The 27,380-nt window shown below is 41.6% G+C and overlaps 2 protein-coding genes across 5 annotated transcripts; both read right to left on the bottom strand.

Moving 5' to 3' along the window:
* Positions 1-815: 815 nt before the first annotated feature.
* TRAPPC13 (trafficking protein particle complex subunit 13) lies at positions 816-27,041 on the bottom strand. 4 transcript variants are annotated; one of them, XM_048503877.1, is made up of 13 exons: positions 26,901-27,041; positions 19,508-19,576; positions 17,835-17,934; positions 16,746-16,830; positions 15,583-15,710; positions 15,325-15,397; positions 12,309-12,353; positions 9,807-9,824; positions 6,495-6,628; positions 4,799-4,997; positions 3,542-3,642; positions 1,559-1,709; positions 816-1,164 (listed from the first exon to the last, which is right to left on the bottom strand). In XM_048503877.1, the coding sequence occupies exons 1-13, from the start codon at positions 26,944-26,946 to the stop codon at positions 1,060-1,062; spliced, it is 1,254 nt and encodes a 417-aa protein (XP_048359834.1). In that variant the 5' UTR covers positions 26,947-27,041; the 3' UTR covers positions 816-1,059. The 4 variants fall into 4 exon arrangements, with proteins under 4 accessions (XP_048359834.1, XP_048359835.1, XP_048359836.1 ...); XM_048503878.1 differs by having other exon boundaries at positions 1,559-1,706; XM_048503879.1 differs by lacking the exon at positions 9,807-9,824.
* On the bottom strand, positions 21,003-27,037 carry SHLD3 (shieldin complex subunit 3). Its single transcript, XM_048503882.1, has 2 exons — positions 26,901-27,037; positions 21,003-22,383 (listed from the first exon to the last, which is right to left on the bottom strand). Exon 2 carries the CDS (start codon positions 22,261-22,263, stop codon positions 21,523-21,525), a length of 741 nt encoding a protein of 246 aa, XP_048359839.1. The 5' UTR covers positions 22,264-22,383; positions 26,901-27,037; the 3' UTR covers positions 21,003-21,522.
* Positions 27,042-27,380: the final 339 nt, after the last annotated feature.

The raw sequence follows: 27,380 nt of genomic DNA, 5'->3' as shown, positions 1-27,380 counted from the left end.
GTCCACATTTTATTTTGCACAAATAAGAGGTGCAAGTTTTGTAGAATACACGTTTCAGAGCTAATTTTGAATTTTACAACACTTTTGATCTAACAATTTGTGTGCTAAATTTATTAATACTTAAAAACCTAAATGTTTTATTATACAACTGTTCAGAAAGACTTTCCCTTTCTGCTGGGATGTCTCTAACAGTGCATTCCTTATCAGAGTTTTTGCCTGCAAAGTTTAGGAAACGGGGTTTAAGAAAGTATTACTCTGTTGTGGATGGCAATGCTAGAATAGGCGGGATATGTAAGTGGCTTATGTTTTAAACTGTAGTATTTACTTTCAACTTTTCAAATTCAATCCATGGCTAAAATTGGAACTCTTTGCACTGATCTGCTTTAAATTCTGCCTTAAAAGGAAAACGCACGATTAAGAGATGACGGTCAAATTACCGTCTGCTTTACAAATCAATTAACATCAGGAGAACAGCATCAATTTGCACCATTCCCAAATAACTATAACTGGTATATTTTTATCACAGCCTTCCTCCAAAAAGTTCAGAACACTGTGCATCCCCACCCCCTTTCATTTATCCTTGCAGCCACCCTCTGAAGTCGATTAGGCAGAGAGAGTAACTGGCCCAAAATCACCCAGTAAGTTTTGTGTTGAAATATGGATTTGAACTCACACCTTTCAGTTCCTAGGTTAAAACTCTAAATACTACAACCACACTGGCTGTTACCTAGGTATTTCAGATCACAGTACTTAAGAGTATTCCAAAACAAGCTGTGTTTGCAATTACAATTACACAATTACAATTACAACAGCTGCACAGTGTGATTAAAGGCTTTATTTTCAAATAGATTAACATAAGTACATTGGCTCTTTACAAAAAAAAAAACCTTTTAAAACATTCCAAATGTGCTAGACTGACTTCCAGGGGGACAGTTAAATAAGGAAATACTTGCTGTAAATACAGATGGATGCAGTTTGGCTTAGTCATAATTTTGTTACCAGACCTTTGGTCTCAACAGCTCAATGAGAAATATTAAAACGACAAAAGATAATATTCATTCAGTTCTCTTTTATTTTTGAAGAAACCACGCAGACTTGTGCAATGTCATCGTACTCGTATGTTCTCTTCAAAAAGGTGTCCGTTAATCTCAAGCCAGACACACTCTAAAACAGGGGGGAAAGGATTGAAACAGATTTTACGTTAGCAGGAGAAGCCAGGCTTCTGAATGAGAATAAAAGGTACATTTAATTCATACATAATGCAAATCTATGGTTTGCTGCATGCTCCCCTTTGCTTCTTCCCTTCCATTTGGAAAGCAAACCACAGTTTGTCAATGCATCTAGATCTGTAGTTTGTGGTTTACCACTGGACTTCTAAACCAGATTTGCAAATGTACAAATCACAGATTATTGGTTTGGACAAAGAAACCCCCCCGCCCCCCAAGAGGATAGAGAAGTGGGAACACATGAGCTTGAACCCAATAGGGCCATACCCTAGTTTGATCATTACAATAAAAGTGGGCTCTACTTTTTAAAATTTCCATGAAGGAAGTCTTACTTGTAGCCCTTGTACTGATGATAGCAGTGTAAGTGTCAAGTGGAGGGATGAAATGGGGTGCAGTTTGCCAAGCTGTCTTCCTGATACACCACACCAGTGAATGGAATTAGTGTTGCACATTTCCAAAACCAGATCCATGGTCCTTTCACTGCTAGAAAGAAAAAGAAAGAATTAATATAGATCTCAGTTTTTCCAAGACCCAGTTGCACTATCTTCTGTCCACTTGTTCTCTTAGAAACTCTACGTTATCCCACTGATTCCATTTTTCCTCTTCTCAAGATACCTAGTGAGCTATATGGCCAAGATGACATTTGAACCCAGCCATCCCTAGTCAGTTACAAACCCAGCATTAGACATGCTGACTTGTAGTAGAGGTCTAACTTTCCTCCACTGTTGAGTACTATGTTAAGAATGAGGAGAGGCTATGAGGAGAGGCTGCAGCGTTTGGACTCTTTAGTTTGGAGAGGAGGCGGCTGAGGGGGGATATGATTGAAGTCTACAAAATTATGCATGGGGTAGAAAATGTTGACAGAGAGAAATTTTTCTCTCTTTCTCACAATACTAGAACCAGGGGGCATTCATTGAAAATGCTGGGGGGAAGAATTAGGACTAATAAAAGGAAACACTTCTTCACGCAACGTGTGATTGGTGTTTGGAATATGCTGCCACAGGAGGTGGTGATGGCCACTAACCTGGATAGCTTTAAAAGGGGCTTGGACAGATTTATGGAGGAGAAGTTGATTTATGGCTACCAATCTTGATCCTCCTTGATCTGAGATTGCAAATGCCTTAACAGACCAGGTGATCGGGAGCAACAGCCGCAGAAGGCCATTGCGTTCACATCCTACATGTGAGCTCCCAAAGGCACCTGGTGGGCCACTGCGAGTAGCAGAGAGCTGGACTAGATGGACCTTGGTCTGATCCAGCTGGCTTGTTCTTATGTTCTTAAGAAAGCTATTGTCATAACTGTTAATTGACAATTATATATATCTATATTTAAAAAACTATGAAATGTGATTCATGTAGGAAGATTCCCCACCCAAGACCATTTCATGCCACTTTTGCTGAGGGATAGAACCAATGTTCCCTAAAGTACCATGAAAACCTGTCTTACCTAGAAACTGTTTAGTCTTTATAGCATTATTACCCCTAACCTAGGGAAGAACTGATGAGAGCAATAATATCTGTATTGTCAAAGGCTTTCATGGCCAGATTCAACTAGTTGTGGGTTTTCCGGGCTGTGTGGCCATGGTCTGGTAGATCTTGTTCCTAACATTTCACCTGCATCTGTGGCTGGCATCTTCAGAGGTGTATCACAGAGAGAAGACTGTGACACACTGTGACAAACTAAAAAAACCATCTAAAAATCTACCAGACCACAACCACACAGCCCAGAAAACCCACAACAACCAGCAATAATATCTGTTTTCTTGGGACTTGGTGATGTTTAAGATCTTGCCTCATAGCAGGAAGCTGAAGACACTGTTGTCTGCACATAAGGATGCCACAATCGTGTATGGGACATACGTATACTCAGCCAATATTCAGCATCCATATTCAGCCCTGTTGACTCAGATGCACATTTCCATCCAGAGCCATTAACGGTGTGAAATAATTGTTGACTAGAACTGGAAACAACCTGTGTATCTAGCCAGGATTAGTATACACATTTCTTTAAGGCAGGCACACTTTCACTGTTCTGATCTTAGATCCCTACAGTTTAACAAGTAAAGAGAAGTAAACAGAAAACGTTAACATCTCCACTAGTTGGTCCTATAAAATACTTCAATCCACACTTAAAATATTCCTGCAGTAATTGGAAATGTGAAGCAAAAGGGTGGATATAGTAGAATTGAATGGGGGGAATCTCCACTAAACTACATTTTTCCTTTTGTAGGAAATACTGAGCAATCTAAAAAACCCATCTAAAGATAATATTGGAGGCGGGGGGGGGGGGGGGAGTAGAGAAACCCACTTCATTACCTGCAATTTGTTATTTTACATGTAATATCAAAAGGTTCTTCCAGATTTACTGTGTCTGGTATGGTCTCCAGTGAAAGCCTCACATCCCCATAACCTGGGGCCTAAGAAAAGGATTAAAAGTTCATCAGAAGCTTAGACAATAGATACCATGCAAAATATTAAGGAATGGTGAAATTTTGGAGAGAAATTTTCAACTGCAAAAGCAGCATTCTGGTAACCAAATTTAAGTCAATGGACCTGGAACCACCCTCCAGGATTAGCTGACACTCAGAAAGACCAAGCTTTTAACATTAAGAAGAAATGCTTTTAATATTAAGAGGAAATAATTCACAAGCAGTGTTGTATATGCAAGCCCAATTAAAGTGACAGCAGTTAGGATAATGGTACAAGTTGTTAACGCTGGTAGTTTATTTCAATGGGGCTCCATGCACCAGATATGCCTAGTGGATTACATTTCAACATAGCAGGTAAACATAAATAGAGCACAAATTTAACAAGCTGGTTATGCAAAACCAGAAAACAAAATGAATTGAACTCCAGATTTGTTGGATAAGATCAAGATTCATCTAAGATCGGATGGAGTTTTGAAGTCTTCCTTGGCCACCAGCAGGAGATGCGGGTTAGGGTTGCCAAAGCTAGATTGAGAAACTTCTAGAAATTTAGGGCTGAAGCCTGGGAAGGACAGGAACCCCAGTGGGGTGCAATGCCATAAAGTCTACTCTCCAAAGCATCCATTTTCTTCAGGGGAGTTGCTCTCTATAGCCTAGAGATGAACTGTAATTCTGGGGGGATCCCTTAGAGGCTGGTATCGGGGCTGCCCTGTACCTCCCACCCCAATGCAATATTTACAGAGTACTTCCTCTGTTCATGGAGATTCCAATTAATTGTCATAGTCAACAGTGGTTTCTCCATAAATTTATTTGTCCCTACTTTTTTTGGAATTTTTCTCAACTAGGGACATCATTATGGTAATGAGATTTAGTAATACAGGCAAGTGATTTTTCTCTCACTCCTGTTGCTCAATGCTTAGAAGGAAGAGAGCTGTCCAGCAAAAGGAGTATCACTTAACTCTTTGCCGGAGAAGAATCACACATGTACACTGCAACAATGTTTAGTGAGAGAAGCTTCCGAAGTATAATATATGCATTCTGAATTAATTATATTAGCAGGCAAAGGCTGCGTATCCCTCTTCCACTCACTAAATGAAATTCAGTTTGGGTATCCATTGACTATGAAAGAATATTCCAGAACACTCACCATTCTTTGGAGCTGACTAGTTTGCAACCTTCCTCGTTCTCCCAAATTTGTCTTCCATACAATATCTAACTTTCCAATTACTGTAACGCCTTTAATGACTCCAGCTTTCTCTGCAAATTCCTGCTTTGGTTTTAGGCAGTATAAATACTGACGAGTGTCCATAGGTTGCAAATATGTCCTCGTCCCAAACGTGGAAATACTAGAAGAAGAAAAACAATTAGCAAGGTATAGCAGATCCATTGGGGGGGGGGGGGGGGGCATATTACTGAGGAATAAAAACAACCTTCCCGCAGCAATTGTAACTTAACAAGGCCAATAAAAGAGAAACAAAAGCAAAAATTAGATCAGTGTTTCAGAGCCCAGAACATTTCTGAGGGAACAGTGAGGACACATATGAACTTTAGAAAACCTATTTTACTAAAATCTTTATCAACTGATTATGCTTGCTGTGAAATAACGGTGGCAGATAAAGAACCGTTCAAAATGAAATGAAAATATGTGAAGAAGTTTAAAACAAATAAAATCAGTTTCTAATCCCTGCCATTACAGCAATGGTTCGTCATGATCAAGTACGCACTATTGGTTCTACAGCAGGAGGATGGAATGTGTGATATCAAATTATGGTATCACAAACAAAATACAATCCAGTGTCTTGTTGCCAGCTATGAGGATTTGTCTGCCTGCCAATGCTCCCATCTATTCAAACTAGAAAGGATAGATCCATGCTTGGTAAATATCGCATGTCATGTTATCATTTCCATTGCTCCACATGGAGAAGCCTATTTATATGACTTGAGCACTGAGTACATTTTGCAGCAGCTTATGCCTTCTCAATTTATGGAGACCAGATCACCCAAGGGCTCAGATCAGAGGCATAGCTGGGTCAAACTGCACCTGGTAAGCAGTGTGTTTTTTCCACCACCCCTCAATGGCCCCCCCGGTGGCACACATCCCCACCCCCCTTCCCACACTTACCTACGTTCCCTTTCTATTTCTAGTACTTTTTGAGGCTGAAAAAAGTGGCCTTTTCACAGTTCAGGGAAAAAACTGCCTGACGAACTATACTTCCCAGACCTTGTGAGCCCCAAGGTCTCCTGGGAACTGTAGTTCTTCAGGCAGTTTTTAGCCTGAACTGTAAATAGGCCGCTTTTTTCAGCCTTAAAAAGTACTAAAAAAAGAAAAGGAACGTAGGTAAGTGTGAGAAGGGAGGTGGGGGATGTGCCGTGGGGGGGGTTTCAGGAGGGCGGGGAAAAGGGGGAGGGGCTGGGGGCGATTTCCCCCCCAGGCGTGTGCCTGGTGCACGACGCACCCCCCCCCCCGCCCTCTTGGCGCTCTGCCACTGGCTCAGATGGTGCAAGCATGTTGTGGTGCAGGCCAGCAAATTATTCAGAACACTATCAGAGTTTTGCATTCACTAGAACCTGTGTTCTGGAATATATTAGACGCTTGCTCAGTCATTGAAAGCAGGCTGATCCACAGAAATTTGATACAGAATTGTACTCCGAACTCATGATCCAGAAGACCATGAACACAGAGTGATTGTGGAAAATGCTGTCAAGTCACGGGTGACTTGGTGACCCAGTAGAGTAAGCTCCGGGACCCCGCCCCCCGCCGTAGGGAACAGGAGCTGACATGAGAACAAGGCACTGCTCCACACAATAATGGACCTCTCCCCGAGACTTTTAAAGGCTCTTACCTTTTCCCACTTTGACTGACAGCATTTAATTCTGCAACATTGTACATAATGGAAGGTTCTAATGAAACCTTCTCCATAAACATAGGAGAGGTTGTGATATTCTGAATCTGAGCTTCCAGAAAGACTTCATCAGTCTGAAAAACCAAAGAAAACTCTTTAGTAAGAATAGCCCAGGTAGAAGAAAGCAGTAGCATCTTATAGGTCTGCAAAACATTAACCACAAACGCAGTTAGTTCATGCCTGCAAATCAAAGTAACAGTCATTAAATGTGAGGAGGGGAAGTCTTCATCCCAATAGACAGTGATAGGAGCGACAATGTTAGTCGATTGGTATAGTATTGAACAATGGATCTGGGATAACTTCATTACTTTGAGAAGAGGGTACCTGTGCTATCTTAGCAGGACTTGCCTAAAGAATTCCAAAGGATGGGAGCAGCTCGGTTTTACCCAAGGAAACTGAAATATGTATTGCAGAGAGGTGAAATGACTGTGATGCACAATACAGACATGCCATGCTCAATTAAATGATGCATCAGGCTGAATACAATGTTACAGGAACATCAATAGGAACTTTATTGACATGTCAACTATTACTAGAGCACAGATGCATGCCAGGAGCACCATCTGGAATCTGGCGCTACTCAAAACTCTCTAGCCTCCCTCTTATTCAGACTGCATAGTAGCACAATGGATCTTAATGTTCGCGTCAATGATATTATCAGTCAATGTCCTACTGCTCCATGCCAGGAACACCTCATTTTTCTGCATTTCTCTCTGGTTCTGTAAGCCCTTTCCAACTCCTGGGAAGATTATTCTGAGTGTCTCAAGAATGCACAAAAAGACTGGGGTTGGTAGCAGGTAGAAGGCCAAGAAGGTGAAATCACTTCACTTTCTTCTTTCACAAGCAGTTTTACTAAGAAAAGGGATTTACTTCATCCCCTTTTTAGTCACCAGTTCAATCCACTGACCCCCATAACTGTTTTTTGGCATGGATCCTAAAACCCCAGCAGTCATCATTGTGGGGATCAGAAAGAGCTGCAGGAAAGGACATGGGGAAACTTTGTGTTCCTTCCACACAGAGATATTGCCTGTTATTCCTTTAGCCTAAAAGCTACCATAAAAATGAGTGGCTCCCACTATGAATGCTGAAGAACTGTTGTTGAAAGAGGAATGGTTCAGAGACAGAATACACTACAGAAGATAACTTTGTAGAATTAGGTCAGTGTTCTATGCCTACCTCAGCATTCCTACCCTGTATATAATTGTTCCTCAAAACAAAAGCATGACGTTAGGTAGGGCCATAAATATAAAACTTCAGTCTAGCATGCTCCTCACTAGAACTAAAGACAGGAATTAATCTGGATTTTGTCTTCAAAAGTTCATATTAACCATCACACAATGGACAAGGCAACTGTATCCCCCCCCAATAAATTATATATTACATGATGATTAATATATCAAAATGCAGATGCTGATGTGCCCCTGGAATGATCATGGTCCTTGATTAGAAAATGCTGCCATGCAGCTTCCATGGCACAAATGCACTCTGATCCTATTAAAAGTCTGTGTAGGATTTCAAGGAAACAAAGATCTCTGGGGGTTCAAAGCTAGTTTCAAAGCCTGCTGACTTTCAAAGAGTTGACAACATGGGGAAAATCAAGGGAAACCATCCAGTGTTAAGATTTAAATAATTTAACAACAGGTTCTGAAAGGACTCAGTGGTGGGTTTACAACCATTCTCGGAACTAGACAAAAAATTAGCTACCGGTTCTACCGAATAGGTGCAAATGGGCTGAATCCCACCACTGAAACCATCTGACTGAAAGCTCTAGCATCATGTCTAAAAAAGAGCCTGCAGAACCCAAAAGAAAAAGGAAACTCTGCCAGCACACAAGGGATCTTTTGTTTTCTACAGGTGAATACAGGACAGCCACGCTACCTACTTTCCACAGGAATGCAATTACACCAAAGGGAGTTGGAGTTTCATGTTGAGTTGTGATAACAAAGAGTAGAATAATTCAAGCCTATCACATTCCATGTTGTGGGGAGGATCTTCAAGAATTAACGGAGACAGACATAGTCATGCGAGACACCAACGAGAAATCAATTCCAGTTATCTTGCTTAAGAGAATCTGCAGTTAAGACATTTTTCCAGCACCAAGGATTGCAAATTTTGAACAATTCTAAAAGAATATCCCATAAATCCATTGCTTATGTCTGTTTCCAGATTTTGAATCAATATGTTTTAAAATAGCAACCAGCAACAGAAATTTAAGAGCTAAGTTGCAGAAAACAAAACCAACAGGCATAATGAAAAGCAAAGCAATTTACAAGACCATAAGAGTTGATTAGTTTCAGTAATTTGATTAGACCAGAGTGCCCCCTAACAAATTTGCTCAGTTATTATGCCATATGTATCAAGATTTGAACTGAAATCACATTGCGGTTTAGAGTCTAGTATTGCCACATGCATTCAGGGGGTTTAAAAGCAGAGTTCTAGTAAGCGTGAAAAGAAAGATGCAACCCATCTTTTGCTCTCTCCTCCTATCCAGTGTTTTTTAAACAACAGATGATAAGACAGGATTTTACATGAAACAAACTCAACAGAAAGGCTGTGTATTCCCCATCAATTCTGTATCCAGCCAATCCAGATTGCACAGCCTGCACTATGTAAATTTCTTCCGCAACTTCTAATATTTTGCACATTTATTCAGGGTTTGTCAGTCATTGGATGAGGAAAAACAGTTTTGCAGAGCCCGGAAGCCTCATTCCCAAGTATTGAATATCTCATCCAGTAATCCTTCTGACTTCTCTGATATCTGCAGGTTTATTCATAATGGTTTCACCCTGACTTTAAACTTCAAGAAAGACTAGAATCTTGCTTAAAAAAAATAAAGCTAAGATTCTCAGCAAGCTGCATTCTGTGCTCCAATACAACGTTATGAGCTTTTAGCAAATCTTAACACACAAGTATGCGATCACGTGGAACAATGTTCCGCCAGGAACATTATTTGGACCTGTATGTTCAAATGGAGACAAGGAATTCGTTTGGTGTTCACTACAAAGGCCTGAATTAACTTTGGTAAACAATGGATACTAAGGAGAGAGCCAGTGTACGTGAATAGTTGTTTTATCCCTCTCTCTCCCAATATTTTTTTTCAAAGAAAACACGCACACAAACGTACACACACACATTATGTATGGATACAGTAAAACATTGCTTTGTGTTAGGTTTTCAAAAATAATGTTAGTAACAGGCAGAGTCACAAACAGAAGACAAACATACGCATTTATAAATAATAAATAAAATTACCACAGAACTGAGGTCACTCTAATGGGAAAATAAAAAAAAGAAAACATTAGAGAAATTAGGGTTAAATGTTAAAGAAAAAAAGGAGGACAACTACTTTCAAATAAAATGCATTTCTTTGCATTTTTTTTGCATTTCTAAACAAGACAGCATTAGTAATAGGAACGTAAACCAGCAATGGGAAAAAAGTAAAACAGGACTACTAATAAGAAATCTTATTTGTAAATAAGACTTGTGTCAGCAAATGGTACAGTGATGAAATAAATTACATATAACAGCGACTACACCATGTACACTTGGGAAAACTATGGCATGCTTGCAGGAGAAGCTCGGTATGAGGTCAAAGTTTTATGCCAAATAAAGGCTAAAGAAAGACTTCCAGATTGGGTGGGGGTGGGGGGGTAAAATGCCCCTCCCTTTAAATTTTGCGCATGGTATCCTAATGGAAAGTCTCAATTAGAAGGAAAACATGTTCAGCACGAACTCACATTTTTAAAAAATGCAAACAAACTACATGAATGTAGTAAGCACCGTTAGAAGACCACAACTGCTACATGCATCTTCCAACCGGTTGCTCGTGTCTAAGATGCTAATTCATGCCTGAAAATGAGATAGGCTTGATTCATGAGACAAAATGCCCGTGGGACTCTCATCCCCTCCTTGCTGTGCCCTGTGCCTTTTAGATATTATCCTGAGCCAGACTAGGGCACAACCAGGTCATTAGCACAAATGGTGAGAGTTCTCTCTACATGAAGAAAACTAGCACAAGGCGGGAGAGGACAAGGTCAGCAAATACCTCCAGTATTTAAGCATAGGTAATATTTTTTTTAATGCCTGGAAGCATTTGGAAAAAAACAACATCCATTATCTGCAGTATGATGTGGTACAGTACTCTTTGCCACCTAATTCTGCTGCATTTGCAGTAGATCAGGCATGAAGGGAAATATAACTGAGATGAAAACCTTTTACACGCGAGATTGCAGAAACTGACGCGAAGATTCCCCAAATCTTTCCACCAATCACGCTGCCAGGCGCGTGTCCCCTGCTCTAAGGGCACTTATGCACATGCAGAATAATGCACTTTCAATCAACTTTGCAGCTGGATTTTACTGTGCGAAATAGCAAAATCCACTTGCAAACAATTGTAAAAGTGGATTGGAAGTACATTATTCTGCATGTGGGAAGTGCCCAAAGAAAAACAACCTACAAAATTGTCAAAGGCTTTCATGGCCGGAATCACTGGGGTGCTGTGTGGTTTCCGGGCTGTATGGCTGTGTTCTAGCAGCATTCTCTCCTGAAGTTTCGCCTGCATCGCCTGCGTCAGGAGAGAATGCTGCTAGAACACGGCCATACAGCCCGGAAACCACACAGCACCCCAACCTACAAAATGTTTATCAATGACCCATTCCAGAGCAACAACAATAGATCACTGCATTTCATCAAAGGAAAACTACATTAGTTGCCATTCTATCCTTCTTTTTGACTGCCAGACCCTAGATGAGGGACATTACATGTTATTGCAAAATGCTTAACAGAATTATGAGTTTGGTGCTGGGGAAAGTTACCACTGCCTTTTAAAGTCCTTGTTCATTTGTTTTTGGATACCATAAATTGAATCTAGCACAAAAGCTCACAGAAGGAGCAAAACCCTGGAGAGTCCTGTCAACAAAACGTATCTCAGCACAAAGCACTGCAGGGTAAAGGAGGAAGTGAGGTAGAATTGCTTCCTTCCCCTTTAGTAGCTGGAATCCAAAGAGGAAGGCCGGACATGGTGGCTTTCCCTGATTTTCCCCCTTACAGCTGCAGCACTCCACACCACAATGCATTTGGTGACAAAGCTCTCCTGACCATCCCCAAGGATTTTGGGAGCAGCCAGGCCCTTGGTGAAAGCAGCTTTTGGTCAACTTTTCCTTTCTCCAAGTTTTTTTTTAAACTAGGTCTCTGTTTTTCACATTTCTCTTTTCTCCTCAGCTTTTTAGCTCTTTTATCAGTATTTACCCCAGCTAATAAAAACATTTCAAGAGCAGTTAAACTTGTCAAATAGTCCAACAGGCAGAGATGCTACAAAGCTACACTGAAATAATTTTTTTAAAGTTTTGCCAGGCAGTAAAGAAGGCTCTTACTTGTCTATATGAATGGACAAAATCTATATAAATTCCAAATCAGGCCTCTCTCTCTTACACAGAATCAGAAAAGATGGACAGGGGATCACAGAGACTCATAAGAAGATGCCATTTTCCATTTCCAAAGAATCCATGACAGTGATGAGTCAGGGTATTAGTCTCTCGAGGATAGTACTGTCTACTCAGGTAGGCAGCTGCTCTACAGGTTGCAGGTTCACACCACCTAGTAAGCAATCCATTTGACTGCAGATGTCAAAGATTGTGCCTACGACCTTTTTTGTGCAAAGCAAATACCCTACAACCAAACCACAACCCCGCTACTACTGTGTTTCCAACTCAAACTGTTGCCTACAAAACCCTAGGCACGACATTCAGGACTTACCTCTGCATTGTAGAATTTGGTTTTCACATCTAAGGGTTTGAGAACCTGTTTGAAAAAAGAATAAATGCTAAAGGGAGACTTCTCAGAATTCTCCATCAGTGCCAAGTACCACTCCTGTCCCTGAGACATGAATTGGAAGCCTGTAGAACTGGCTGGCATTCATAGGTGCGAAATGTGAACAGCAGCTCAAGACTCCAACCCGACTCAATCTGCTGCTTCCAGTAACTACACCGGTATAAGCATTTTGCTTCAAGTCAACTGTATTTCACAGAAAGATGGTGAATACTCCTTCCACAAAATGGGGATTCTTACTTTAGAGGGAGATTCTTGGGTACATAGCTCATCAGACTCCTTATAATAACACATTTTGAAGCTAACACTTTCTGTTTGAATGGGTTGTTATCAAGAAATACAAACATTACATGCCTCTCAAAAGCTGCCTTCCTCTGGTTTCCACTATTAGAAGCAACATAATCAGTACCAGAGCAGCTGAATTCAATTCTCTATCAACTGGTGGAGGAGCTCTCCAACTGAAAGCAAAGCAAGGTATACACCTGCACAGAGGTGCCCTGAGCTCAGCCTTAAAGAAGCACATCAGTTAAGCACAGTCAGTATTACAGGTAACTAATAGATTAAGATGACATCTTTTCACCTGCATATGAGGAGTTTCTGGCCTGGAAATCAACTTGTCACGGAGAAAGGCAGATTGTGAATGGACTTGCCTTGGACTTACTCTAATTAAGACTGTAATTGCAAACTCCAGTTCATGATGCAAATATGTTGAAGATTATAATTATTTCATTTTGAGTACTTCTGCTAAGGAGCTCAGGGTAGCATAGCTTTTCCTGTCTGAAGCAGATTAGACACAGGTACAATGAGTGGCTCAAAGTGCCCTTCACATAGGGTTCCCAGGTTCTCCTAGTGATTTGGGTACAGAACCTGGGGAGGATGGAGATCTTAGTGGGCCACAATGCTCTAGAATCCACCCTCCAAAGCATCCATTTTCTCCAGGAGAACTGGTCTCTGTAGTCTGGAGATAAACTACAGATATCAGTTCCATGAGAACATGAATGTTTTCAAAAGTGGAATTTAAGGCATTGTGCCCCACTAAGGTCTTTGTCCTCCTCAGGCTCCATCTCCAAATCTGCAGATTTGGCTGTAATTCCAAGGGATCTCCAGGTCTCACCTAGATGCTGGCATCTATATCTTCATGGTTGAGTGGACATTTGAAGCTGGATTTTCCCAGACCTTAAGCAACACTGGCTGTCAAGTATGGACTAAACATCTTCCAAAATGTAATAAAAAGGTTCTGAATTGTCACCATTCACTTCAAATATATTATCTTACCTGGCCATATGTTTGCGTTGCCTAGCCTATTCAAAAAGTTTTAGCTCTACAATAGGACTGAAATATTTTTCTTGGCTGATCCCCTGTGCCTTTAACAGCTTCAGGACATGAAGAAATACGGCTGATGCAGCACTCCATCTCCCCCATGACTGCAAGTTCATGCCAAGAAACTTCACTTGTTGATTTTCAGTCTCTTAAAGACATAGGCACTCTAGCTCAAGAGAAAGTGGTAATCCTATTTCTCCATTATTCTTGTGACACAACAATCCCTCACTCACAGAACCTCACCGTGCTGGCTTTGAAAATATATATATACTTCTACCTATTGAGTAGCATATCATAGTTTTATTACATTTGTTAAAAAAGTTTTAAACTATCAAATCTGTATTGTCGAAGGCTTTCACGGCCGGAATCACTTGGGTGCTGTGTGGTTTCCGGGCTGATTTTTATAGAGGTACAGACCTAGACCTAGATAGGGATACTGTCATCTAAAAACTGTGTAGCTCCTGACTGTCTTGATGGCTGAACCTTCCCCAGTGCTGTGTACAAACCTGCAGCCTGCTCTGGTTTGTCTGGCTAGTCTACCCCCTGCAAATCCTCAGGTGGGGAACAGACCAGGCAGAAGATAGACCTAGAAGCACAGAAGTGTGGAAAGCAAAAGTTGCTGGAATTGTTGCATGGCAATAATTAAAGTTTTACTTATTAGGATCTACACAACCTCATTCTTGTCATAGATAAACCCAATGGGTTGGATCCTACCAGTGACATAGCGCCAAGGGAGCAGGGCGGGGCGCAAAACCCCTGGTGTGTGGCTGTGTGGGGGCATGGCAGGGGTGTTCCAGGGTGGGTGGGGGCATGTCAGGGGCAGAGGATGCAGGCATGCCCCGGGCGCAGTTTCCCCTCGCTCCGCCCTGGACCCTAACACCCAGCTCAGTGAAGAATAGAGCCTTTTTCTGCCACTAGGATGTTTCTTCCCGCAGAAGCTCCACCCTTAGCTGACCCAAGATAATCCTCGGAAGAAAAGAACCCTCTTATAAACTGTTTCACAAGTATACTGAGTGTGCCTTCGAACTGATGACTGATATTATTTAAGTATTCAAGCACAGTGTTCAAACTACACTGAAGTAAGGTCTCTTGGAATTCTTGGGACTTGTCCTTTCTGAAAAAGGAGAGGAGCTAAACAATTTCCCCTTCTAATTTGAGAACTATTGTCAGAGTTTCAAAAGGTCAAAAACTATTTATCAAGACTATGTCATGAGTGGGCAGATGATGGATATTTGGCTGCCATATTATATTGCAATCATGTTATAAGCTTAAATCAAGTAGAACCAGCTCTTGTGACTGCATGATCATGGAAGAAAAAGTCATCCTTACCAAAGAGGAGAAAATGCAATTTCAAAGAGATCCAGAATCTACTATGTATATATAACACAAGTTAATCAAACTGTATTTTGCTTGCAGAGCATTTGCCTTTTACAATTTGCTGCATCCTATGATTCATTTTTAGCACTGAAGGAAAGTAAACAGGCAAACCTAATATACAAGAAAAAGAACTCAGGGATATATAGCCTGGGCACAGCTACAAATATCTATTCATAACAGGAGGAAGAGCAGAAGAGAAGAATATTGATTACTTGTAGTACTGCCTGAGTTGTTGGCATGTCAATACCTGAAATTTGAAGAACTTTCTGAAGTACATCTTCTCACCTGTCTGTGTGGTATAACTTACGGCACACACTAAGCTGAAAAAGACAAACAGTTCAATGGGTCTTCACTACTTCTCAGTCTCGCATATATTTATGGGAGTAACAAACATAAAATGTGCAAAGAAACTCTTTCAGTTTGGTAAATCTAAATGCAGTTGTTATTATTTCTACAATGGGGGGAGTAATATTTATGAATCAGAAAGAAGTATTAACTATCTTACATGTGTGTCCCTATTTCTTTCACTTCGTGGTGAATGACGTCATCGATGCAACAGTCTGGTTTGAGTTCTGCCACTGCAGCAGTAGAGGCTGAAAGATTTAAACGCTGCGAACTTGTCTGTAAGTCAGCCTTGGCATTGAGAACATAGGCAGAGAATAAGAAAATAGTTTTAGAAAGTCAAAGTGCTTGCTAATGGGTGAACAGAAGGGTGAAAAAATCAACATCATAGTAGCATAAAACATCTATGCATTTATGCAAAAGTTCACAGAGTGATACAGAGTATGAATTCTGTGGAAGTTATCATGCTTGTTATTACTCAAAAGGTTGTGCAAGCAGAATATCAACATATCTGGGCTTACTGTCACTTTTCTGCACAATACTTTAACATCGAGGTGAAACACTCTTCTTGCATACCAAAAACACTTTCATGTGGAAACAAACTTTTGGCTCTAGCCCAAGCCACATACTCTTGCTTTCCAGTAATACAGCACTTCAATATCACATCCACAAACTAGTTAAAACCTGGGAGTGTTTTAAATGGAATTACACTTTTTAAAAATCCAAGTGTTTCAATCCACTTGTGAACTGAAATGTCAGAATTCTCATTTCACCCTCATAACCCAGTCAGAAATTAACCTTGACATTTGGCTAATGTCACTCAGAGACAGTGGTTTCCCAAGGCCTCCTGCCTTGGCTCACCCGTAATACAGCATTTAAGTCATCCTGTTTGAAGTTCGACACTGTAGCATCTAACTAGAAGAAATTCCCTGTATTGCATCTTATAACACTGGGATACAGATAGCAAACTCCAGAGGACAACCAATAATAATTAAATGTCACCATATACAAAGACTGTATCCAAAAGAGATGCAGATTCCAAACCACCACTGCACAGCCTAGGCTGTTAATGGTTTTTTGATGAGTAAAGAACAGTAGTCATTATTCTTCTTTAATAGATTTTGCATAACCTCTTGTCCAATCTGTCAAGAAGTTCACAAGCATAGCTGAAATTAATGAGAGCTTGTAATATTCTCCTGGACAACACTACTTCCTCAACGGAATTTTTGTTACCCTCACCAGGTAATACAAATGACTACAAAAAAAACCCCTTTGTTGTTTTTGAATAAATTATCTTAAAGATTAATTTAAAAAACTCACACATACCTTTACCAAAATGTCCTTTACAACTTGGTGACTGTCATTATGTACACTAATGTAGCTGGAAAATGTCTCTCCTAAGAATATATTTCTGTTCAAAGAGAAGGGGTAGTGGTGAAGACAAAAATACACAATGCACATATACATAATCCCAGGCTATTATTGTCCATCAATAAACTGCAGATATTTCAGGGGCAGGACTCAGAATCCACCGTTATTCAGTTCTGCTTGTATTGTTCCCAGGATTAACTATGTGAAGGGGTCATAGCTGTAGAAACCCCGCAGAACTATCCTCTAACAGGCACTCTCTCCGAGAGCTGATTGGAATCAACTGAACATGAGTCCAGCAACGACTGAGTAAATTAACGCATGAAGAGCATGTGAGAGTGTCTCTGATGGGGTATAATTTAATCACTACAGTGGACAGTTTTGGGGGAACATCAAGGCTTATTCCAATGCCAGGATGTAGACTTTGATGTGCTGGTAGTTGTCCAATATGCTTTATTCTCACCAGCCCCAGCTCTCAAGGAGGCAGGGCCCTTTTCAGCCAGATCAAATACTGAACATGCAAAGCCGCCTTGCTGACTCAGCACAAGGGTCTATCAAGGCCAGTCTTGTCTGCATAGAGTGGCAGCAACTCTCCAGGATCTCAGGTTGAAGGTCTTTCACATCGCCTCCTACCTGATCCTTCCAAGTGGAGATTCTGGGCGTCAAACCTGAGAGCTCTGGCATGCCAAAGCAGTGCTCTATCTCTGAGTCATGCCTCCACCCCTAAGACTGTTTACAGAATTGCCACTGATTCAAAGTTAGTAGCCTCGATGCCTGACTGCTTAATCTCACACTTGACTATGAAAATACTGTCTGTGAGAAGCAACTCTTGAAAATAATTTATTGCTCAAAGAAGCAAAGAAATAACATCCGTTATGGATGAACTACAGACAAGGAAATAAAGGCAGGCCAAGATTGCAATCCTACACATGCTTGCTTGTAAAAACATCTCATTGAAATCATGGATATGGTTTACAATTGATTTGCACTAGATTAAAGTTCACAAAAAGGAGGATCTCGAAGTATAAACTTATGCACAAATCTTACCCAAAATTCTGAGGCAAAGTCAGCATTTCACCAAGCATTAGTGTTTCGGCCCCTTTTACAGTAGAAGGATCATCTTTCATTAACTGGTTAAACAGGTCTCCTGAAACAATACAAAAATCAGTTAGATACATCATAATCAACCTTTTAGATTCAGGACCAAATACTCCAATCTGCTACTGAGACCCACTGGGAAGGTTTTCTTATATTAAAAATTTCCTACACAAAAAAAGAACACAGCAAGCAAAGAGAAGGGATTTTTCCATTTGTCTTGGAAATTCTCTATTTGAATAGCAATTTTAATGTAGAAGAACATTAATGTAGAAGAGCCAGCATGGTGTAGTGGTTAAGAGCAGGTGGATTCTAATCTGGAGAACTGGGTTTGATTCCCCACTCCTCCACCTGAGTGGCAGAGGCTTATCTGGTGAACCAGATGTGTTTCTGCGCTCCTGCATTCCTGCTGGGTGACCTTGGGCTAGTCACAGTTCTCTCAGAACTCTCTCAGCCCCACGTACCTCACAAAGTTTCTGTTGTGGAGAGAGGAAGGGAAAGGAGTTTGTAAGCCACCTTAAGTCTCTTTTCAGGAGACAAAGGTGGGATATAAATCCAAACTCTTCTTGTTCTTCTCTTCTTAAAGCTAGAACCCAGAACTATCAATCTGAAATGGGGCAGTTCCTTCTACAGCTGGAGGGCTCTGTATCTTCATTCTACTCTCACTGTCCTGCATGTCTGAACCAGACCCAAGTCACAATAACTGGATCTGAACTGGGAGAATGTATGTAGAAAGACACATTGGCATGGATGGCCGAGACTAGCCTGATCTAGTCAGAACTCAGAAGCTAAGCAGGTTCAGTCCCAGTTAGTACTTGGATGGGAGATCACCAAGGAATACTGTGATTGCTATGCAGAGAAAGGCAACGGAAAACCACCTCTATTGGTCTCTTGCCTTGAAAACCGTAATGGGTCACCATAAGTTGGCTGCAACTTGATGGCACTTTACACACACACACAAACACGTAGAAAGGCAAATTCTGATATATGATTGTACTGCTGCAGACCTCTGTGCTCCAATATGCAGTAGTGAATTTCAAATCTCCCTACAGAATGTGCATAACTGATGAATCAATACACAACTATTCAGATTCTAGAGCCTGAGTGCAATTCTAAACAAAGTCAAAGGTCTTAGGAAGAAGAAGAAGAATTGGATTTATATCCCCCCTTTCTCTCCTGTAACGAGACTCAAAGGGGCTTAGAAACTCCTTTCCCTTCCCTCCTCACAACAAACACCCTGTGAGGTAGGTGGGGCTGAGAGAGCTCAGAAGAATTGCGACTACCCTAAGGTCACCCAGCTGAGTGTGTTGGAGTGTATAAACTAATCTGAATTCCCCAGATAAGCCTCCACAGCTCAGGCGGCAGGGCGGGGAATCAAATCCAGATTAGAGGGTATACCTTAGCATTGGAAGTGCTGTAAATTGCACATCTGTACTTTGCCCCAATTAATTACGTTCCAATACCTTCAAATTAACCAGATTATTTTAAAGCAGTGTTTTCCAGCACCCCATCATGGAGGCCAAATTCAAGACATTTCAGATAACCACCTGGGTTATTTTTGTAATCTCTAGAATGCAAATCTATGGGAGTTATTAAGTATTCCATAACATCCAATCGTCATTTACCTGGCAAGTCTCTCTCTTCACAGGTCACAGGGATATTGGTGAACAAAGTAGGCTTGGTTAATCTCATCACTGTGGATTCAAAAAGCAAATTCAAAATGACTACCAACACAGTTTTTGTAAGGAGATCAATACAAATTACAACGCCTGTTTAGACATTACTCTTTGGCATTCTGTGCAGGATGAAACTGGGAGGAGACACTTGGCGTATGTGTTCTTCTCCTGCTCCTATCAAGCAAAGCATTGGACAAGCAAAACATTTAATTATTCATTTCAATGTATAGTCCTCTTCCTTGATACTCACGGTTTGGCCATTTGGATCCATGCCATGGGAACACTGAGACCAGACTACCATAAGATATTCAATACAGTTCTCCCCTCAAAGTCAATCCAGTTGGTACAAAATACTGCAGCTCGCTTATTATCAGAAGCCAGATGTAGCATGCAGATAACTCTCATACTATAGTAATTTCATTGGTTGTCCATGGTTCAGAAAGAAGCTTGGGGTAAAGGTTCAGGGACTACTGTAGTCCACACCACTGTGCATACTTTGTACTTATCTTTTGGTGTAACTAGGTACCTACTATGTAATTTTTGCTTCTGTTTTAACAGGTCATATTTAATACTTATGCTGTACTTCATCTCAGGCTGGTTTCCAGATTTCTATAAATTAAATCCTATTGCACAGTCTACTGGATGTCTGTTGATTCTGTGATTTATTCTACATAATCCACCTAGAGTCCCCGTGAGAAAGTGGGCAATAAATAATGTAAATAAAAGAATAAATAAAAATAAAGTGGCTAGTGTATGGGACTAATATCTGGGACACTAATGTGCAAATCCCCACTCTGCAGTGGACTCTCACTGGATGACCTTGGGCCAGTCACACATTCTCATTCTAATTTACTTCACAGGGTTGTTTCAAGGAAAAAATGTAAGAAATGAGAACAATGTCAACTGCTTTATATCCCCATGGGGGAGAAAGGTGAGGTATAAATGAAATAAACAAATTTATGCATTTCATTGATTTCAACAGAATTTTAGAAATCAACAGAATTTTAGAAATCAACAGAATTTACTTCCAAATAATTGTGCTTAGAATTGAGGAGTGTCAGATCAGAGGCGTAGCTCCAAGAGGATGGTGGGGTGCATGACGCACCAGGTGCCCCCCAGTGGGGTGTGTGGCGAGGGCGTTCCAGGGTGGGGGCAGAGGACGCACCAGTGCACTGGGTGCTTTCCCCCCTTGCTATGTCTCTGTGTCAGATTTGTAAGAACGCCACAAAACTCGTGGCCGTCAAGTGAGTACAAAAGCCAGTACGACAATAGTCATCACATGGACGTCACATCACACGGTCATCACATCACACGGTCATCACACACTTCTGATGCTCAGTTTCAGATCTAGTACAAGCTATGATGAGAATCAAGGGTAGAGCAAACACACATGGTCAAAAATATTATGACGCAACCAAAACAGAGGAACTATTACACCAGCACAAACAATAGAACATCTTTATTATTCAGCAATTTTGGCCAAATGAGCTAACAAGAGTCATGTGAAAGGTCAATTCACATCTAGAACAAGAAATATCATTCTAACAGCTGACATTTCCTGAAGCAGTCACAGCATTTTGGACTATGCAGAACAAAGAACAATCCAGTCCTACAGAGGTGACCTCCCTTCGGAGGATGTCCTGTTTTTGTCACTCAATTTACACTGAATTCATACAGAAAAAAAACCCCAGCCTTCGAGCCATGGAGATCATAGATGATACAACTTTTGTTTGCTTGGAAGAGTCATAGGGCAGACACTAGATCTCTTCACGCGATGTACTATGTGCAGGGAGTAATCCTAGTATTCAGAAAAACTATAATAATAGGATATTTTGTCATCATCATTAAACACAGAATGAAACAAATGCCTAAGTCAAGCTGGTTAGGGAATTGTTTGTTCTCTAATTCATGTTTTAGAAATCATTTGAATTCCCACAATGAACAGCACTGCCTTTAATCCAGTGCTACAGACTAAATATGACTCCATGTTTGTGAACAAACATGTTCATAATACCCCCAAGGTTTAATTTTTTCCTAAGGTTATTGCCAACATATTCACAGTACAGTATGTCACAGAAAACCCAAATCTCGTCTGCACATCTCTGGATAGTAGCATTACACGACGGTAATTCATTGTGTTTGATCATTCTGTTGAGCTTTACCCAAATGTCCTCCAATGTTTGATTATTAAAAGTGGATGGTTCAATTATCCATCTTGCTCTATAGAATGCATGGAGTTTTAAGTTTTCTAAAATGCTCCGCAATTCTCTAGACAGAGGCATTATCTTGTCCTTAAGGTCAGAGCTGGGAACAGATACACTCCAAGATCGCCTCAGTTTCAGTCTGCTATTTGCCAATTGCTCCCCCAAATCGTTTAAATTAATTCTGCCAAACTCTGCCTGTATACACTGTCCAGCTTTTAAATCAGGATGAAATTCCTGAAGGCCTTCTGTACAGTCATAACTCTGAGAGCCACAAACTCCTTCTGGGCTTGCAAGGTGTTGTTTCACTTGCTCTGCTTCTTCAGCCGAAATAATTGGAGGTCTTCTTTTAGGCTTAAAAGGAAGCTTTGATGAGTGATTTGAAAACCAAGGTCTGAAGTTTGGCAAGTGCCGAACAGGAAACGCTTTCAGTGCCTCTTCAGCGATTTTTTGCAATATGGTCGGATCCTTTTGCCACGGTCGATAGTGCAGAACCACCTCCATGCTTGTTCCACAGGAATCTACTTGCTCTTTCTGAAATGTCTCTTGGCCTCCATGCTAAAAAGACGACTTAAAAAGCACCTTCTCTTCTGAGCTGCACTGCACACAGCATGAAAACAGGACCTAGAGCAGAAGTATTGGAAGTAATAAAACTTAAACGCAGCTTTACTACCTGGTTAACTACCACTTTGATCTAGTTTTACAAGGGGAAAAATATAGCAAAAAGAACATGTTGCCAGGGCTCACCATTGAAAACATTCCTCAGTGCAGCAGTACCCCACTCAGCCTCAACAATTGTTTTTCCTTCCTGACACCTGCCTGACTCTGCCTCTACTTTTAATTCAAACCAGAGCACTGTGGCAGCTTTTGTGATGGCAGAAATTAAACCGTAAGAGACTAGAGATGTAGGACCAATATTCCATTTGTTCATCCATGACAAAACAGTAAAATATCTAGGAAAGGGAAGGGTAGGAGAGGCAGAATGCTGGGAAGAAGGGAGGGGAAATTAAATTTTACAAACACGCCATGTGTGAAATGGACATCATTTGCGTGCACCTTGAATGTGTAAGACGTAGGGCAGGGTTTCTCTCACAGCGATACTGACTGGACAGCTGCTGCATCTGCGGGATATTTAGTGGTATAGCCCCAATGGGGGTGGAAATGTAAATCCAAGACTTGCACTGCAAATGGCATAACATGTAGATTAACTCAGCTCAGGAACATGAAAGTGGAACAATTCCCTGAAAGAATGTTCTCAGGCACAAAATAGAATACTTTTATTACCCCAATTTTGCGGCAGCTGCACCAGCTACCACTTAGTCTCTGGATCTAATTTGAGGTGTTGGTATTGACCTTTAAAGCCCTTAGCAGTTTGGGACTCTCATACCTGCGGGACTGCCGCTCCTGTTACAACCCTTTCGTCAAAATCTAGGGGCTCTTACAGGTGCCCAGCCCCACAATGGCTTGATCAGCTGACACCAGGTGAAGTGCCTTCTCAGTTGTGGCTCCCGCCTTGTGGAATGCACTTCTGAATGACACCTGTGTCTGTCAGATATGTCTAGTTTCTGGAGCATGCCAAATTGTTTAGATTTTAATACTTTAATATTTTAAACATATTTTATATCTATTATTTGTTTTATGTTGTTTTTAACTCATTTATACTTTTCTAAATGTTGTTAAGTCACCAAAAACCCCATCCAAAGGGCTCTGTCAAGTGGGGACACCATGGCTACTGCACCGTCCCCAGAAGACTTTTAAGATGTGTGGGGAGACAGGAAAAAATAAAAAAATTCCACAAATGCCTGAAAAGTTCTCCACTGCCTGAAATGGAGCTCCCCAGCACCAGGTAAGGCTCCAATTCCGGGAACACCCTGCCCCCACACTCTGGCAACCAATCAGACACCAGTGTATCTATATAATGGCCCTGACTTCTGAGTTTCACCACCGCAGAGCAGTGGTGCTGCAGGATACCAATGTCCTTGCGCTCTCTGCTGGCAGAGGGGGCAAAGACACTGGCGTGAGCTCGTGAACCATCCACGTGGTAATTTGCCTCCCTCGTTTTGGATTGGGTTGGGTTGAACGAGACCATGGGGGAGGGGAGCGACTAAAAACTCAACTCAACTCAACATTTGCTGAGGGCATTCCATGATGAGTCAACCTGGAAAGGATTTAGAAACTGAAGGAAACTACATTCTGCTTTCCCTTAATTGTCTTTGGCAGTTCTACCAGCTTTCTTCCCTATTCTGCACTTCTTCCTCTACAGATGCCTCTCTGAGCAGCTGTATCAGAATTTTCTCGGTTGGAAAAAACGATCTCTCTCACACACGAAAGGAAGGAGTTAGTAATTTCATAGAACTGTCCCAGTGCAATCCCCAATTTACCCTGATTCACTTCAGCCCCTGTGCAATGCATTTGTTTGTAAGGGTCCCCCAATCCTCAGATGATTTTTAAGGGCATGCAGGGGGGTTTCTGGGGTAAGACCTTGCAACCCCTACCATGAGGGTTTCCTTTGGATATATGTAATTTATCCAGTTTTGCACCATTTTATCTAATTTTATTTTCAGCCAACTAGAAATGAATTCTGTGTATAGCTGTAGGAGTCCAAATTTACAAAACAAATAAATAATTGTAATTGTTGGTGGTATTTTGTCACAAATGACCTTGTCTGAATCAAACAAAACTTTTAAACTTCCCCAAGGGGAAGGGTCCCAAATTCAGAGCACAAGGCAAGTGTCATACCCCTTCTTCTAACAGTGAGAGAGCACAATTCTGGAGGAACAGTTTAATAACCATGGCAAAGAGCTATCAGAAAAAAACAACACACAACCCCCCCAAGCAAGTTAAGAGGTACAGAGAAGCTTATGTATCACCCAGGAACTGATCTCGTCTCCTTAGGAACAGCCTCTTGTTCTCCAGTTTGATGACAGAAAAGATTCTACATGTAAATGTGAGGACATTCTGACTGTCAGGGTTGTTCCACAGCGGAATTCACACAAATGTGATTTCTCATTTTAATACAGCATTCACGCTAATGCAGACCCATTTCAGATAGGGGTTGGTGTGATCTTACAACGTATTTTGATGGAGCCCATTTAATCATCATGAGGATCCAGGGGGATCAAAGTATTTAATGCATTGTTTGTACCTTGGCCCGGCACTGTGTTTTTTGTGGTTCATTCTCTGGTCACGTACATGAAGTGCGATTTGATGGTGACTTCAGAGTGACCAGCCATAAAAAGCCTAAGAATCCACGTGGATCTGTGCTTCAGGAACATGTTTTTACACTGTGGCAGTGCCACAAAGTGTTCAACGTGTGATTTTTATGTTGCAAACTCTTACAATGGACAATATAGGTGGGTGGATAATGAATACAGGGTGACCAAGAAACCTGTGGATGTGTGAATATTGTGGTAGAAGCTCTGGCCATAGATATACGTAATTTGATGGTGAGTTTGGGGTGACCCAACACAAAAACCCTGAGGATCCATGGTTCGGAACCATGTTTTGGCACCATGGAGTCACCATGAACCAGTCAACCCATAATTTTTGTGGTAGAATCTGTGTCCTTGGATATGATATATGATTTGATGGTAAATTTGGGGTTACCCAGCACAAAAATCCTGAGGATCCATGACAATTCATTGTTCAGAACGATGTTTTTGCACCATAGTACTGCCACAAAATGACAAATCTGTAATTTTTGTGATACAAGCTGTGCCCATGGATATAGGTGCTTTGATGGTAAGTTTGGGGTGACCCAACACAAAAATCCTGAGAATCCATGGCTCAGAACTATGCTTTTGTGCCATGGTGCTGCCACAAAATCATGGATCCAAGATTTTTTCGGGGTGCAAGCTGTGGCCATGGGCATGGATTTGATGGTGAGTTTGGGGTGATCCAATGCAAAAATTCTGAGGATCCAGGGTTCAGAACCAGGTTTTTACACCACAGAGTCTCCACAAATGCATGGGCCACTACTTTTTATGGCACAAGCTGCGCCCATGGACATGAGATGTGATGGTAAGTTTAGTATGACCTAGTGCAGCGGTAGCGAACCTATGGCATGGGTACCAAAGGTGGCACTCAGAGCCCTTTCTGTGGGCACACGTGCACAGAGTTCATCATGTGGGAGGGGGTGGAAAATCACCCCCCCACACACACACACACCACTAGGCTAGCCTGGGTATGATCCTTTACCTGGGAGTAAGCTCGGTTGCTGGCAATGGGGCTTGCTTCTGAGTAAACCCTCCTAGGATCGTGATTCACCCATTCGAAGCGTTGCACGGTTGCTTCACCAAGCTTACTCCCGAGTAGCGTGAGCCTCGGAGCCAACCTCAGTATTCAGATTAAATTGCCGTGTTGGCATTTTGCGATAAATAAGTGAGTTTTGGGTTGCAATTTGGGCACTTGGTCTTGAAAAGGTTTGCCATCACTGACCTAGTGCAAAAATCACATTTTTGTGCAATCGCAGCACCATGAAAATGTGAATGAGTTATTTTTGTGGTACTGCTGATAGACTAAAACATGGTGCTTTATTTCGTTTCAATGCAAAAATAGTATGAATGCATGAGAATCTGTTTAAAATAAACCAACTCCATCCCAATCTCCATTAAAATACACTACATTTCCATAACACACAACAGAAATGTACATCCTGCCCTTAATATCTAATATTGTGTAATTTCTTTTGAAATTAGATGGACATCTAAAGCTTAAATTCTGTTATTTTTAAGCATGACATATTCATAACATCATCATGTATACCCAGTCTACCAAAGCTGCACATAATGAAAACCCAGCAACTAATTTTGAAGGCAAAACAATCGATGGCCAACCCCAATATTTACAAATAACTTGGTATTGGTTATGCTGCATTCCATATGATATAATAGGCCCATGAGAAAACGTCTGTGCTGCTCCTGGTAAAAACCCACATTGTCACAAAACTGCTTAAAAATTCAAGACTGCGCAAGCTGATAGGGCTTGGTTTCAGTGCTGGGATCCAGAAAGCAGCTTCGCCTTGCATCTCCCACCCCGCATACTGTGACAGGCCTCGCCCCAGAAGCGCCCGAACAGGCACCAGGAAATGAGCTATGAGAAACTGGGGAGCTCCAAGACCAGGTGGAGGGGAAATCCGATACCTTTGAGGGCCAAGAGATGCTCCTGCTTCGACTGAGTAACATCCATCGCCTCAGCCACTCCCCTCTGGATCTCCCTTCTTTACGGAGGCAACCGAGGACACGGGCAGCGACAGGTCACCAAAACAACAAGGGAAGCCACCCTGACCCTGGCCCGCTACCTTCCTCCAGCTGTGTTTCCGGCAATACCGTCACCGCTTCATGAACTACAAGCACCAGCAGCCCTTCCCAAAACGCTTCCTCGTCAGCTTCCGTACAAGTTCTGTGGCGAGGTTCCCCCCCCCCCTCCGTTTTGGGCTCTGAGAAATTGTCAATGTGATGCATGATGGGACTTGTATTTTTGCTGGTCCCTCTGCGACTTCATAGAGCAGCGCCTACCAGGCAGACATGCGCACAGGCCCTTCCACAAACAGACCTCGATGTGTCGCAGGCTCCCTGCTTAGGGCTCGCGATGGTGACGTTAGCTCTTAGCCCCGCCTTTCC

The sequence above is a fragment of the Sphaerodactylus townsendi genome, linkage group LG07 (genome assembly GCF_021028975.2).
Source record: "Sphaerodactylus townsendi isolate TG3544 linkage group LG07, MPM_Stown_v2.3, whole genome shotgun sequence".
Lineage (NCBI taxonomy): Eukaryota > Metazoa > Chordata > Lepidosauria > Squamata > Sphaerodactylidae > Sphaerodactylus > Sphaerodactylus townsendi.
The sequence above is the reverse complement of the archived record's forward strand: the minus strand, read 5'-3'. Positions and strand labels throughout refer to the sequence as shown.